General features: G+C 36.5%; 1 protein-coding gene across 1 annotated transcript; it reads right to left on the bottom strand.

Annotated features, from left to right (window-relative positions):
- Window positions 1-1797: 1797 nt before the first annotated feature.
- Window positions 1798-16756, bottom strand: LOC147855678 (uncharacterized). The gene is made up of 12 exons (XM_087330170.1): window positions 14879-16756; window positions 10424-10681; window positions 9903-10145; window positions 9672-9824; window positions 8421-9597; window positions 8129-8342; window positions 4342-4430; window positions 3844-3925; window positions 3469-3588; window positions 3266-3372; window positions 2777-2937; window positions 1798-2143 (listed from the first exon to the last, which is right to left on the bottom strand). The coding sequence occupies exons 1-12, from the start codon at window positions 15317-15319 to the stop codon at window positions 1925-1927; spliced, it is 3264 nt and encodes a 1087-aa protein (XP_087186296.1). The 5' UTR covers window positions 15320-16756; the 3' UTR covers window positions 1798-1924.
- Window positions 16757-17260: the final 504 nt, after the last annotated feature.

Here is a 17260-nt window from a genome sequence, read left to right on the forward strand (position 1 = left end):
TTATAGTAGGGAAATTAAACCCTTTTTCCCACACAATCCTTAAGACTTACATAAGTTACTCCTCTTAATTCACTATGTGCACTCTCAATTTGCAATATTACTTGGTGAAATACTTCATTTTGATCCGAATGTCATATTTGCCTCTGAAGACGGTAATATAATGCCCAAGCATGTGGTATTTTTTGGAAACTTACAAGTGAGGACATTGAGAGTTACACAAGTAAGCCCACTCGTTTGTCTAACCAAACTCATAGAATAGTTTATTATTGGGAATGTCGTAATAATGCTTTTGTATGCACAAATGATGTGGTGTTTAGCAAGTACTTCATAGTTACCAAATATATGAGTGGAACCGCATGCACAATAACTTATGATTCTCAAAACTCACAATATGGATAAACCACACATTATGTCTACCACTTACTATAATTGAAATCTTCAAATACTCTAGAAGTTCCTTCCAATCAAATAGGAATGAATGTGCTACTCACCTCTTCGAAGTGAGAAAGAGAACTTACAATGCATTTTGAGAGCATATTGAATAGAGGATATACCAAATGTAGGCTTAAAAGAAATACATGTCTGACACTTTGGAAACAATATTGCATCTCTATGGAGGTGGTGACACATGTATGAATACAAATAACCATGGTAAAAAAACAAGTTGCACAATTTGCAATTATTAAGAGTTGGCTCACAAGTCACTACACGTGAATATTTCCCTAGGCAGCCATAAGCTTTTGTACATCTTAAATATTCATAGGAAGCACCACATCGTTCACATATAACAAGAGCATTGTGATTGTATTCCTAATGGTAAACTTTACAATACCTTCTTGTACAAACTTAGCCAAAATATTAAAATACATCAATGCATACTCCAATGAGAGGTGGTGGTGAGAGTGGAAAATCTTGCTAAAAGGCTCTCAAAGTACAGAACGAATGTAAGTTTGAAGAGAGATGTCCATAAGTTGTAGACAACCAAATAGAGATTGTCTAGGGGATTGCTTGAAGAAGCTAAATTCTAATAGTTGGTCTTGGCAAAAGAACTTATGATTACAAGACACCTAAATGGTTCACAATGCCCAAAATATTATCCTCATTAATACATGTGCTCAGATCAATCATGTGGCCCAATGGCTACAATGACATGCCATGCCACTTTATATATTGCAATCTTTTAGAAGTTCGGAACCAAATAGAGATCCTTATATATCCATCAAGCTTCCAAATATTACATGCCACTGGTTAGTATCCCATTAGCCAAATTACTCGGTTTCTAAATCAGTAATTATTTATGCCAGCATCCTTTCCGAAAATGATGCTTTGTAAAGCAAATTTCGGCAATAAAGTTGCTTTTCTAAATACTTTCTGCATTTCTCATTATTTTACAGGTATTCTATTCGCCTTGATTTCAATTCTCGCACTAGTAATTTAAGTCTTACTAAAAAAATGACAAACTTCCTTGACACAATAGTGCTAATCAATCATTATTTTGAAATCTGACCTCCTACACACACAACGTATGCAAGAAATGGAAAGCATATATTCTTAGATGAGAGAGAGAGAGAGATGTTAACACACATCGAGACTCGTATCCTGCTGCACAACACTGGAGAGATGTATTACTATGAGGCATGTCTTTAATATGACAAAAGACATTTGTTAGGACATCCACATGTTTCAAGATCTCCATCCAATCTAAACAATAAATATAAATAGAAAGCAAACCTGATTTCTCTCATTGGCAAAGGAATGGAATGAATCACTATGGCTCTATCTTTTGGCAGGCCAAAAGATACCAAGGTGCATAAAAAAGAATTAAAGAATGAAACATTACAAATGGTGCACCATCCAAGCGGAACCAATAGTATCCCAGTAGCCTCTCTAGGAATTATATCAGAAAAATTCAATCTATACAAGATTAGTTTACCATACACGTGCCAGATTCGGCATGTGTGAGTCCAATTTCCTCTGGGTGGATTGAATGAATCAGTGATATTAACTTCATAACCGTTTCATCAAGCAAACCTGTGAACCTCCAGACTGTTAACTCTGCATCCCTTTTGACACTTTGGTTATCCAACTGTGATATATTCCTCTTGAATTTCATGAACAAACCACCATTTGCGGAGTCCCAAACCTGATAAGACAAAATAAAAAGACTGAAAACCTGAGAAAACAGCATGCTAGAGGAAAATTCCAAAGTTAACTTTTAAAAATGAAAAAAAAAAACATATTGACAAAAGAAGATGCTAGAGAAAAATTCCAAATCTACTTGTGAAAAATGAATAAAAGAACAAGAAGACCAACGAGATTCCAAAGCTTATTTGTAATGATTGAAGAAAAACATATTCAGAAGCAAAATGCCAGAGAAATCCTAAAGCTTTATGGAACTAAATGAGAAGAAATATATAGAAGAAAACGAGATCACAGAATTTCCAAAGCAAGATTAAGACAATTTCGAAAGCTAGAGAGAAATGATAGAAAAAGCATCTTGAGAAAAAAGGCTAGAGAACTCCCAAATCTTGACAAGTCCAAATCGAGAGAAAGAACGTTAAATATAATAAAAAAAGTCAAACAGAATTTTCCACGCTTGCTTGTAAAAAATGTTAGAGAAAAGCATACTGAGAAATCCTGAATCTTTACAAATGCAAAATGAGAGATATTCAAAGAAATCAAGATGTTGGACACAATGTCCAAAGCTAGTGAAAATTGATAGAAAAAGAACATTGAAGAGAACATCTTAAGATAGAAGAGGAAGTCAAAAGCTTACTTGAACGAGATCATAGACATCAGCTACTGCCTCAACTATGAAGTATGGTTGCTGGACAGCATCCAAATGTACTGATGATACACCAAACTTAACGAGATCTTCAATGCATACGAAGATATAATGTGAGATCAATACAACTGCTCTTGTGACCCGTGACATTTCTGTCCATTATGAAATGTTACCGGACAACATCAGAAAAAAGATGCCAACGTTCATTAAGGTGGCACACAACCCTTCGAAAAAGGAAGTCTACACAGCCTTAATATCATATAAAGATGCTAAAAAAACCAAAGACCCACAGGTATTGATAACAATGTTATTGTCACATATACCAAAACTAAGTATTTGTAAGTTCAAATACAAAACATTCTCATTGAGAAATATCTAAATTGCCTTAAAATTGTATAAGAATTAAGTTTTACACATTGCATATTTGAACATAGCTATCCCAAGACAATAAAATCTGGCGTTAAACTTATGAAACCGTACCTGTTGAGCCTTCTGGGCAGAAAAATGCCAGGAAATACATCAAGAGATTTGATTTCACAGAACGAAGTACAAGCTTTTCAAACAATGCATGTTGTTCCTGCTCCCAGCTACATAAATAAAATAAGATACAGGTAAGCATCATAAAATCCAAGGATTTTTGTCAAGAAAATGCCTCTTGGATTAGCTATAAGATTGTATTCTACCTTTCCACATCAGGAAAAATACTGGAACCCTCCAATCTCCAAAGCATCTCAAATATTTCTCTTGATTTGCCTATATCACGTGTCACAAATAGGTATGATGCAGCATGGCCTATGTCAAGCCTGTGTCCATTAAAACATTCTTATTTTCAGAAAAATGTCAACATCATAAAAACATGGGAAAAACACTGAAATACTCATTATCTTTTTCTCCAAATTTCCCTAAGTTTTCATTATTTCCTGCTCCAGAGGGATTTGACATGTGGCATTTGGGAAAATAATAAATTTAGGGGCATTTGGAGAGAGCAAAAAATAACACGCTGGGGTATTCCGCTGTTTTTCCCTAGCATATGAATGAGTGCTGGAGAGAGGTCTTACCTTAAGGCTTGCAACCCCAACCCAACTGTAACTTTTTTCAATTCTTGAAGTTGATGAGAAGCTATCACATGAAATCCAAGATCTGAAAATTTTCGAACACTTTCAGTGCGAATAATAAGATAAAGATTAAATTATAGGTAGTAGTGATCAACTGCATTTCTATTTCTTAAAAGAGCTTTCATATTATTTCCAGCCTTCATTTATTTTAGGAAAAGAAAGAAATATTATTGCTGAGAGGGAGAATATTCTTGTCTAAGACGCACAGATACATACAGTGGAAGAATAATGTGAACTGTAACAACAATCATCATAACATCAGAAAGCTAAAACAAAAGAGCAGAAAACCAAAAGAATGTGAATATACATAAATGTAATCATGATCTTAAGCATGCTGATCAGGAAAACTGCAACTTTATAATCTCAGTAAAAAATCAATAGTTCATATTTGCAAAGAGGCTTTCTTATCTTTCAAATTGACAAGATATATACACCAAGTACCTGAGTACTTAGAGAGTTTGGCAGTCCTTAAGTTTGATTCCATCAGTATGTACAGTTTGTCTGTGCTGCTCAATAAGAGGTGAATATCCCTACATTTTGCAAACAGCTTTTGGATCACATCTGGTTCAGAAATATAAATGAAGTGTAAACATGATGTGAATCTTCGGCCATTTCTGAGACTCTTAAATACAAATCTACATATTTAACTATGACTTAAGTTATGCAACTAGGTTCACTGACCTCTTTAGCCAAGGGCAAGATAGAGACATTTGCATTTGCTTCAAAAATAATAAGTTTGTTTACAGAAAGGGCTCATTGATTTTCTTGATGGAATTTAGATGTGAGAAGACCTAATATGCTTGGTCATTCTACTAAAGCTGTAACAAAAAATGCTGTTCAATGAACAAAATTTTCAAAACAGTAACCTGAAGATTTCCTTGATTGAATAAAGAAATGTGTGTGAAGGGAGCACAAGTTTGAACTACAATTTGGGCCATACAGAAGCTTTTGGCTAGACAAGAACCAGTACAGATGTTGCAAACAGTCGCCAAAACTTCCTCCCCTCCACGTATTATGTTTTTATGATGATACCAAGTCTAGATAGTAACGTATCTCTTCAGTACGAGATTTTAGATATTTTACATGAACATAATTCATATCAAAATTTGGATTTCCAAAACAAACAATCAATGTAAGTCAGTGCTACAGAGAAGAATCTCTGACCTACAAAACCAATAAGAATCTATGTTGGACAACCTCCTGATCATAGCCACTGTCCATCATGTACCCCAGGCTGGGCCAGTTATCCACTTCCTCATGTTGACCTTGTGCTATCCTAGCCTCATGATTACTCCACTACCTCTCTAGCTAGTGGTGATCATCCTACCATAAATGAAGCAAAGGCAGCACCTATTCTGACTATGCTCCTAAGCTGGGTCTCTCTACAACATATACATAACATGCTTCCCCCCCCCCCCCACCCTTCAGAACCATTGATATCCACATCAATGAGTTTGGAATAGAAGCTTGTAAGCTTCTGATACCATGCATGTTATGTCCAGTATAGAGAGGGAATCCTCTAAGGGTTGGTATCAATGCCAGCCAAACTACATGAAAAGACTCATCCCAACTATGTTCTTAGCTAGTACAACTTCTCCAAATGGACATGATAGTGTCATAATGCAAAATTTGTTGTCCATTATGTGATCTAGCTCTCCATTGCACGTATATATTTCAACATTATATATGCTTATGACATTTCAAAATCTGTTTTTAAAATACCTGGCAACCATGATTACATGATATATTATGAAACTCCTATCATATGCAGACAATATATTGCTATTAGCCAGAATGATACAGGGTTTGCAGAAGATTTTATTTGCCTTAAATCGTCCTGTAAAGAACTGAGGGCAACAATAAAAGCAATGCAGAGGTAATGGTAGCAGAATTTCAGTAAAAGGTAGTGACACTATTTGTTGGGATATCCTTGAGCCAGGAGATGCACATACTTTGGTATCAAATTCACAACAGTATTTGTAAAATAGTCACAGGAGGCATGAGAACTTTGTAACGCTCAATGATTCTATTGTTAAGTAACCATATATGATTTTGGTCACTCAGAAATATTATGTTTAAAACACTAATGTAAACCACCATTCTCTATGCTTATCCAGCATTGTACAGGTTATAGCAAAAAGATAGTCAGAAGTGGAGAATCCAAAAAACAGCTATTGTTACAGGGGTTGGGAAGAAAACATAGACTCCAATTAAGATGATGCTAGTCGAACATGGTTTATTTACACTGGAAGTGGAAGGTTTGTACCAGCCATTTGAATACCTTGCCAGGGTAACAAACATGGACAACTTGGGTCCTGTGGAGCATTGCTATTGACACTATCAGAGATAGGAATTCAGAGTAGTTACCATGTAGGTAGATAAACATGCAGCAACACTCAGATGTTGGAAAGGAATGAGTTTTATAGACAAGCAATATCCGTACAGTTATATATACTGAACAAAACTGTCTCAATGCTGGTATAGGCCATGTGAGACAAATGAGTAGAAATTTGTGGACCAAGCCTTTATCAGGCTCATAACTGGACATATTTAGATAGACCTTTAGTCTCAATGATCTCCTTCATGATAAGATTGAGATTACCTTCATGATAAGGAGCAAAGCATAGGTCATTCCGGATTTAATGAATACACATCACTACTTGAAAAAGTATCTCTGTGATGACCATTGGGGCTGCTCCCAACCCACCTCTAACTATCTACCGTGATACTAATGTTTTTCTCCTTATCATGCAGGCAATCACCATAACTTCCAGCCTTTCAATGTTTTTCCAATATTCTGCAGTGCAGAGACATGATGAGAGAGATGCCTAGTCTTTGTTGTTGAAAGAATTGTTGCAGATAGAGAATTAAGAGGGCATGTAGAAGATCCATGACGACAAGAGGCAAGGAGGTCGTCGATCGTAGGCTGCTTAAACCGAAACTCAAGGATCTCCTCCTGACACTCTACCATCATATTTGATTTCGTTTCATCTTATTCATCAATTTCTTGTTCAAGCCACCATAAAAGAGGGTCTGAGGATTGTATCCACTATCGTGATATATTTGCCTAGAATTTAAGCAATTTTGTATTTTTATTATTTTGAAATAATGTAGAACCTAATGTTGAAGGTCAAGATGTGTATTAAGTGAAACATAAGATAAAAAGGAAGGGTGTTGCCATGTAAAGGGACACAATAAGTACTAATGGTAAGGCATTACCAAAAGATAATTTGAGAATGAATGAGGGCTTTAAGAGAAATCCTTAGCAAAAGCAAGTGTGAAATCAGAAATGTCTAACCAGTTACAATTTGATAATTCAAGTAGGATGTTGCAGCAACCTCAAATTAATCAAGGATTTCATACTCGTGGAAATCAGAGATTGTCAAACCAGTTACAATTTCACACTTGGCAAAAACAAGTGCGAAATCAGAGATTGTCTAACCAATTACAATTTGATACTTCACGCAGGATGGTGCAACCTCAATTTAATCAAGGATTTCATACTTGTGGGGCTGGACAACAAAACTCTATGATTGGTGGAGGGGATGTAGTACATGAAAATCCTGATGCAGATCTTGAACTAGTAGTTAGTACATTTATGCATACACTTGCTCATAAAGAGCACTAGAGGTTATAATGAAAGTGTTGAACTAGGTGGTTGCTTTACTCAGTAGGTTGGTAGCATATCACTAATCTTGGCCCCTAAGAGAGGATTGTTATTGGGCATCTCCTCAAAAGAAATATAAATATAATGGAAAACTTTATTTAATGGGGAATGGGGTGTTTTATGTGCAGTTGAACAAGTGTCACAAATTTAGCCTGATTTGTGATATATTGCTTTGATATTGCACATATTATGCACGTAAGGTATCACACTATTATTCAGGTGTAGTCATGATTATTCGTGATTTGTTTTGTCCACATATAGTCTATAATGATCCATATGAAGGCTTTTTGGTGATGGAAGTCAAGAACATTGATGTTTTGATATGGTTGGTAGGAATTTATGCACCCAACACTGCTAATGAATGCATCAACTTTCCCCAAAGCTGCATATCCTCTAGAGGTTCTGGCTATGGATGCTCTTTCAAGGAGAAACAGGGCACTGTGAATGTGACTGCCAAATATACATATGACTGTCTGTACTCAACTAGCTGCCCATTAAATAGAAACTAAAGTTCAAGTATTACTTGTAAGAATAATGAAATAAATCAGCACTCTTTCATACCTCTCTCGAGGAGACTCCTCCCAGAGCCGAATGCAGCCACACTTAATATGTCCAAAACAAATTTCGCCTTCTTCTGAATTTGCAATTTTCAGGTTAAAAAACTTCTCAACTGGGTCCTCACAGTTGCTACCTGAGTCAAAGACTCCATCATTCAGTAATGTTGTAGTTATTCTGCCCTCTTTCATAATCCTCCGATGCTCAAGACCTCCATATTCTGCATTGCAAGATGATGAAAGCCTCTCAATCATGTTGCATTTAGCATTAAGTTTTTATTCAAAGGGACGAGTCTCACCATTTACTTTTCCTGTCCACACTTTGCTTAGTTTCTTTTGCTTGGACTTGGCAACAATCATTTCAGAGGTGAGCTGATTTTGGCCACCTACAGATTTAGCGTTAATATCATTAATGTATGATGTATTCGAATGATTAGTTTGCAGTGCCTCTGCAGCCTTTTCCTTCGGTATATGATGGCAATCTGAAGAAGCTACTAATTCTTGGACATCCAATGACTCTTTAACACTATGATTCCCCATGTCATTTGCTACCTCACTGGAACTCAAAGGTTGGTATTGCCAAATGTTATGATAATCCCAAGGTTCATGATCATTTGAAATGGACGAGCTAGATGTTGTAATAAAGCTGATATCACTATCACACTCACTTTCACCAGACGAAGATGTCCAACCTGAAACTATGGAGAAATGCAATAATTCATCTTCCAAATCTGGGTGTTTTTGCAGAACATCTTCGTGGTAATGAGGAGGGGATGCCCTAAGATGTCCTGGTGTTCGTTGTGACCCTACTACCTCATGAATGAGTTTCCAAGGATCAAAGCTTCCATTCACACCGTTCTGATCATCATCTGCTACATCCATGATATTGTCTGCATTTTTCACACCTGATGTTTCTAAAAATCCGGTAGAATTATCCCATTCCGAACTAGCAGAAGTGTGAGTTCCAGATTCACCCTCATCGAGGCCTTCACTGAGCATAAAACTAACTTCTTGATTGCTCAAATATTTATTGTGTTCCCTTTCTCTTACCGAGTCTTCATTATTGTTAGGCCCATTTGTCAAGGTTTCCTTCAAACTTCTATGTTTCTGCCTCTTCCGACTCCTACTCCAAAACTTCCGCAATTTTTTGAAATCCAGATCTCCCAACTTTGAATGTTCCTTTCGAAAATCATAGCTTGGATGGCCCTGTCCAGAAGGGAGCACACTATTATCCAAAAGTACACGTAATTCTTGAAGCCAGTATATAGATTTTTCCATCTTCAATATTTCTGCCTTTTGCATGAGCCGAATTGCATCTAGTTTAAGTTGATCATTGTCATCTAAAAGCTCATGTTTCCTTTCTTTTACATCTACAGAGAGGTTGCTAGACATGGGAAATCCTGAGGAGTCACTGTCTTCCACTTCATTTGCATGCAGTTGTGCATCATCTATTAAAGCAAGCCTTGATAACTTTGTCTAAAAAGATAAAACAACAATTTTAGTTGGCATTAAAATTTATTCGTTTACTTAAGTTTCATAAAATAGTTTACCCGTGAATCATAGTTTCCTATATCATATGCATGTTGTCGATCCTCAGCTGGGGTGTAAGATCCATATACTGCTTTAATCTTTTGCCGACTTGAGATAAATTTTTTCACCCTCCATAGCTCTGACATTGAAACTTTTTTTCCATCCAAGTAAACCTGGCTGATTTTCATTATTTCTTATTGCTACTTTAGATAAACTCAATCACTTATTTTATGAACTAACCAATGCACTACCTTGGTGGGATCTGGAAAGAAACTGAAAACTTCTTCTCTGTAAAATTTACATGCAGTTATTGGATTTCCTTCCAGCAAAATAGTCTGAAGAGACGGAATTGTAGCCATTGATTGAATCTCTTTAAATTTGGAGATCAGGTTGTTTGAAAGATCGATTGCCTCTAAAGAAGTTAGTGCAGCAATCCCATGCAAATTCACAAGGGCATTATTCTTCAGCACCAATTTTGTAATTTGACTTTTGATCTACACATCATCAACCATCATGTACATCTCATTAAGAAAAGGATATGTAGAATAATAAAACTCCAAAATAACTCTGATTTTTTCTTTAGTTTCAAAAATGGCCCTGATATTTTTCACTATTTTCCAAAATACCCTTGATCAATCCATTCCCTTCTTTTTCTCATTTGGGGGTTGGCCAGGGGCATTTGAGGAAATAACAAAAAACATTAACATATCCCCTATCTTTTCCTAAAATAAAATCTTATTGGTTGAATATATTTTCCCTCTCCCTGTTGTACCTGTTTTAGGGATGAAATGTTCCGCAGTTGATTAAATCCAAGATCCAAGTACCTCAACTTTCCACAGCAATGTAGATTTGCTGTTTTTGCAAAATGATTCCTACTGAGATCCAAGAACTCAACAGCCGGCAGTAGCTGTAAAGAATCATCCATAAGAACCATGCCATTGTTTGAACACGAGACAAATGTTAGCCGAGTCCAAACTTGAGACTTCTGTACTTCCTGAATGCGCTCTGTGAAAATGTGCCTTAATGCATCCTATATTAAATAGAGATAACATCAGAAAATGGCATGAAATTTGAAAGAGGCGTTTTGCTGTCTCTTTATGATAGATTGAATCCAATCCGATACCAGGAAACCGGTTATGATCATCACCAACACATTCTCTTTTTAATCTATTCAACATATTTATCCAGAAATGTAAATCTTTAATTTGATGTCAACCCACCAAATTCATTATAATATAATGATTAAAGCAAGCAGATTCCATTATAGCAATTCCAATCTCAATTTAACAATGGCACTGATCAAAACATAAACACAAAAAGGTACAGGAACAACTTTTAAGAGGCCAAAATGGTTTATAAGACCAAAAGATTACATCTTAACATGCTGCCTCGTCTTTAAGAAAAAACCAAAGTAACTACAACTAAATATACTATATAAGAAAATCTAGTTATATAAGCACTTAAGATTCCAAACTTAGAGGGACTGAAAGTTTTGCCATTGAATATGGGCTGCTCCAAGATGAGGAGATCTCCGAAGTGATGGAAACAACTCTCATGTTGGGTGATCCTGGTCTAGATGGTTGTGGCCTACGTGCACAATACAATTCTATTGCCCAATTTATTGTAACTCCTTTTGAGTGTCTTAATCAAGACCCCACTTGGGTAGTTGATTAATTTGTAGCAGGAGTGAGATCACAAAGCCATTTGGAAAATCCAAACTTGGAAATGCAGTAAGTACACATGTCACCAGGTCCTAAAAGCTAGAGAAATGCAATTTTTGCAAAGTATGATTTGGACTGGATTTGAGATGACAAGTTCAACAAGGTGTTTGAACACAGACTCCTTGGGGCATGTGTGTTAAGGCCCACCATTGACTTAATTAATGAGAGATGCCTTTGCATTGAATGAAGTAGATACCTAAGATATCCCAAAAACTGTCCCATCATTAGTAGGTTGTTCTTAACTGCTGTGTACTTGCATAGAAGTTCTATATAAACCAAGTCCATGCTCTTGGATAAAGCTTTGACTACATGTTCATTGAATCTTATTATCCTTGATTTAGAATTCTTTTATGCCTAGAATTATTTGTAATACATTGTCCTGGTGAATCTATGGCTTGATCCTAGAATCAGAACTGAGCCTATGGGCAGAGAGAAATGGCTGCCGTTCAGCTGAACAGACAGACTTTCAGAAGGAGTTCACAACTTTGGATCACATATTGATCGTCTGAGCGAGGACTTATTTTTGCTTTGTGGATTTCGGAAAAGCCTTCAACACTGTACCACATGCTTAGCTCATGCAGCGGCTAGACGCCCCTGGTCTCCCAATAGGTTGTCAGAGGCTGTGACTAGCACAATTGGAGTAAAACAAAGATGCCTACTATAACCCACTACATTTGGTCTCTATTTAGATGAGGTATCACATTACATAGAGAGATTAGGCAGTTCAGGAACATACCTAACAGGTATAGCCGTAAAAATATTACTATATGATGATGATATTGTCCTGATCTCCAACAGTCCAAAGCAACTACAAAGACATCTAAACACCTTAAAAGTATTTTGTGTACAGACAAGGTTTGTCGGTAAACATTGATCAAACTAAAGTGATGCCATTTAAAACAACTCAAGCATGTGTAACAAGATCAGCATCAGAATTCTCCTTGGGAGAGGAAAACGTGGCATCCACTCAATCCTACACATACCTAGGAGTAACATTCAAAGGGCCTTGGTTCTTCTAATAGAAGGTTGCTTGTGCTCAACTTTCTCGTGGATATGCAGCCCTTGGTGCTCTTGAACATGTAGTGCACATTTACAATTCCAAGAGCCACGAACTAAATTGTGGCTATTTGATACACTTGTCATACCAACTCTTCTCTATGGAGTAGAAACCTGGAGACCGAATCTTAACAAGGCAAATAACTGGAAAGATTTAGAAGAGCTCTAGTCTCAATGATTGCCCACATGATAAGGAGTGAACCATCTGTGCCCCGTGATATAATCTGAGCAAAGATGGAACCAGCCCCAATTATTACCGAGGCATTATTCCAATCAATGACCAACATCCAACGGCTTTGGGAGCTCCCTAAACAAAGGTACTTGTGAAGTCAATTTTTGCTTGGAAGAAAAGATCGTGGTAAATACATTGGATGCTAAGATGTATAAGAATAAAGCACAATGTAAAAAGTCCAAAAATTAAAAGAAGAATGAAATTGAAGGAATATGAAGTTAGAGGCGTTTTCCAAAAGTAGAAAAACCAAGAAAAAAGAGAAAAGAAGAAAACGCAAGAAAATGGCAGAAAAAGCAAGGTAGAGAAAAAAGCTCATAACTTCTTCATCTCTTATCCAAATTTCAAAACAAAAGATTCATAAGAAAGCTAACAAAGAGAGCTTGCTTTTCTGATAAATTTGGAAACATAAAGCAGAAATAATGATATGAAAAAGGCATCACATAAACTCGAGCATATGTAAAAAGAAAAGAAAAGAAAAAAGCAAGAATAACAGAACTAAAAACCTATAAATATGAAGGTATTCTTAGCAATTGAGAAGAGAAAGGAAGAATAGAAGATCTACAAGAGAAGGAGGGAGTAAGATGAGAATATCTATAAGAAGAAGGGAGGAAGAATAAGGAGGCTAGAAAAAGTGAGAAGAAGCTTAGTAGAAGAAAGGGTGAAGAAGAAAAGACTATTTTCGATTATTGTCATTGAGGTTAGAGTAGAGTTATTTGGGGTTGTTATTTGTAGAGTCTAAGAAGATGATATTGGTTTCCTAATAGTGTATTGAAGTATTTTTTCTCTTCCTCTACTCTTCTCTATCTTTTTCCTCACTCTCATCATCAGTACTCAACACTGATACTTATGTCATGAAAACAACTTGTTGAACATGGCGATACTCATTGGTGGTATGTTGAACAATGGGTTGAGTCACATGGCATGAGCATAAATGCACTACCCCCTATACCTTGGATTGCTCCCAACTAAACATGACCAAAGTGGAAAAGAATAGAGTGATCCAAACTGATATTATTGACTTGGAAACAAAATAACATCGCTCAGCCCCACATCTCTTGGTAGGAAGATCGCCCACTATAAGACACTTTCTACACACATCGAAAGATGTATTCCTCATCAGGCCCTCTTATATGGATATGCTTCGATCCAATACATTGCGCAGTGTAATAGGGCAGCTGCAAACTTCTTCCCATCAGTTAGCAATTGAAGTAGGCAAATATGCATAAATACCTCTTGAAGAAAGAAATTGCCAATTGTGTTCTCAGGGAGTGAAATCTGAAGAACAAAATTGTATCAATAATATTGTAACTTTGGTCTCGTACGTCCTTTTGGTCTTCTGCAAGCATTTATTTCTTGATTTTTGTCTTAAAAGAGTATTGTAGTAAACAAAACTACAGGTACAAACTCACAGTATCACATTCAAACATCAGAGAGATTGACTTGATCACAAAAGTCCCACCAAGGGATGGATATGCTGAATATGTAATATCATTAAATGACAAATCGGCATTTCTTCTAGTGAGAAATGTCACAAGACAACAAGATTTGAATTCCCATAGAAAAACTCACCTCAAGTTGTGGATAGGATGCACAATTCTATGTTGGCATAAAAAAATTTAATGCATTTGTGACCATGTGCCCACCGACAATTATATAACTCCCAATATTAAGAAAATCAAAGACAAACTGGTATTATTGTTCTCAAGGCAATGATGAATTCAGTTAAGCAAATACCAAATTCAACAGAGATAAAAGGAACTCATGGCATTATTCATGCTCATACAGCTATACCCTTGCGGCAAGACCCATTTGTATTAATACATATACCTGGCCTCATATATCACTAATGGTATTAGTCTACCCGGTGAACGTACCAAAGGACAACCTTACCAACTGAGTTCTATCCCTCCTATAAGGTTTTATACCAGTGGTAAGCCACGTTTTTATCAACTTATACACCTGGATTCAAATCCCACTGCACTAATTTACTAGATGGCACAGCAGATCACACAGAATGCCAAGGTTCAAAGCTCAACCACTGCATTAATTTACTAGATGCCCCTAAAGAATGTAGGGGTTGCGAGCATAACCTTCTGCCCTCTACCACGCAACTTTAGAGACTGAACTACGTTCACCTGGTGTCTCTTTCTTTCAAATACGTAGATATTAATTCTATTTATCATCCTGCAAATTCATTCAACATTAGAAGAGAACTTACCGCTGAATCCTGACATATGAATCTCTCCAAAATGGGACGAAGTTGAAGCAAACCTCGGGCAGGTGAAGTCGAAAGATCACAGCCCCGAAGCTCTAGTGATTTTAAGCTTAAAAATGGTGACAATGTAAGAGGACACGGATCCCGACATGATGAAGACAACACAGAGACGATTTTCACTGCAGGAAGCAAACTTAGTATTCGGCTCAGTTGCTCAAGAGCACGATGATCTCCAAGGTCAGATATATATGCTCGAAGATAGTCTACCGGTGCTCCAGTTCTAAGCCTTTCAAGTTCATAAAGCGCATCAAGTCTAGTTTGAACATAATGCAAACCAACTGGATTAACCTTTAGGACAAGACTCCCATCCAATAAGCTTCCAGCTTTATCTTCCACAAACCGAGCTAATAGGTTCAAGTAGTGGTCCCCTGTAATGATCACCATGTTGCCTTTGAGAGCAATAAATTATCATACTAGAACTGTTTTCAACGAATTCTGTTCTTCACAGGAGTAATCTCCAATTGATAGATTGCAGAGTCTAAACAAAGGAAATCCAACTAGTCTCTTTCGAGCAATAAATCACGGTAGAAAATATTTCAATGGATTCTGTTTGTTTTCTTCACTGCATTGGTCTCCAATTGATAGAGTTCAGTGACAAAACAAAGGTTGTTACTGTCAAGGTATGGCCCTCAAATCATTGAGACTAAAAAGAATACCCTATTTTCTCCTTATAGTACAATTCCCAAGGCTGTGGATGTAACTAATTTCTTGTGAAAGCCATGAAATTGTGGTCATGAAATGTTTTCAATGGTTTCTATTTGTTCCCCACAAGCATTTTTAACTTACAATACATAGATTCCAGAGATTAAACCGAGCAAAGTATCAAAATATGCAGTCTCAAATCATATAAGGTACAACAGAGTCGCTGCTTTCTGCTTATAGTACAATTTCTGAGGCTATAAATCCAATACTTTCTCAATTGATCCATGTTTCTTATCATAGTTATGGAATGCTTTCAATGTTTGTTCTCTTCTGTATTACCTCTAATACATAGATTGCTGTTGCTAAATCTAGCAAATGCATTAAAATATGGGCTCTCAAATCATACTGTCTTTAAAGAATTCACTGTGTTCTCCTTATTTATGATTTACGAACAGTTTCTTGTCAAATCCATGAAATATCTGTAAAGTTATTGTCTTCGACTAGAACTGCATTGATCTAAAGTATAATCTGTTGCAATATGCATCTCCAATCATACAAGATTAAAAATATGTGACTTAAAGCTATGGTTTTGCATCAAAATGAGCTGATCCAGAGACCAAACCATGGATAGTTTGTCCAAATATGATTCCCAAATCACGTAGACTTCAAAGAATTTGCTAATACATGACTCTTAAATCATATAAGATTCAAGTTTAAACCTCTGATCTGTCCTTACTGCACCATTCGTGACGATGTGAAAACACCCAGCTTCTGGTGTAATCCATAGAAACAACTCCATTAAAACTACATTTCCATATAAACTGCATTGATCTGGATATTAAACCAATGACAACATGTCAAACTACGATTCTCAAGTCATACCAATTTGTCAAAATCGACAAATAACTATTTTTCTCTTCCTTATAACATTTTCTGAGTCTAAGGAAGTAACCAGTTTCTGATCAAAACGATTCAGATATCTCCATTGTACCAAAGAGTATATGCGAAAATATAAGTCTCAAATCCTCAAACAATTCGTTAATTTTCTCCTTGATGCTATGCAACGAACAAGCTTCTGATGAAATCGACGAGGAACGCCATTAAACCTAGGTTTTCGATAGAAGCATTAACACGCTACAGGATCGATCCCGAAAACTCATTTTTTCTAACTTTCTTCATCTGACCTTTCGTTCGAAGACAGATGAATTTAATGTGATCTTCCGCGAAACATAGATCTACATCGGAAATCGTAGAGCAAGAGATTTACGGGTGCTGTACAGGGAAACGAGCAAGAAGTTAAACACGAGAAGCTCTGATATGACAATTTGGAAAGGGGGAGAGATTCTGGCGAATAACAGAGAGAAGATAATCTGACGAGATCCGGAGGCAGAGAGGAGGAGAAGAAGCTCTTACCTCGACGATGGCGATGGCGATGGCGATGGCGATGGAGAGAGACAGAAAGATTATTATTAATAATTAATAACTAATAATAATAGCAATTATTATTATTATTATTAGCTAATAATTATCAATTACTGATTATTATTGTTATTATTAAGTATTATTACAGGAATTTCTGAATGGCAGGGTCTCCCGCTTAGCGAGCAATCAGCGAAATTGTTCGGTTTGAATCGAAGCCACCAAACCGTGGCTTTAATGGCTTGACGATTCAACGGTTTGGTT

The sequence above is a fragment of the Azolla caroliniana genome, unplaced genomic scaffold (assembly GCF_043228905.1).
Source record: "Azolla caroliniana isolate FFs.n. ecotype wild unplaced genomic scaffold, voAzoCaro1.0.p SCAF_14, whole genome shotgun sequence".
Taxonomy (NCBI): domain Eukaryota; kingdom Viridiplantae; phylum Streptophyta; class Polypodiopsida; order Salviniales; family Salviniaceae; genus Azolla; species Azolla caroliniana.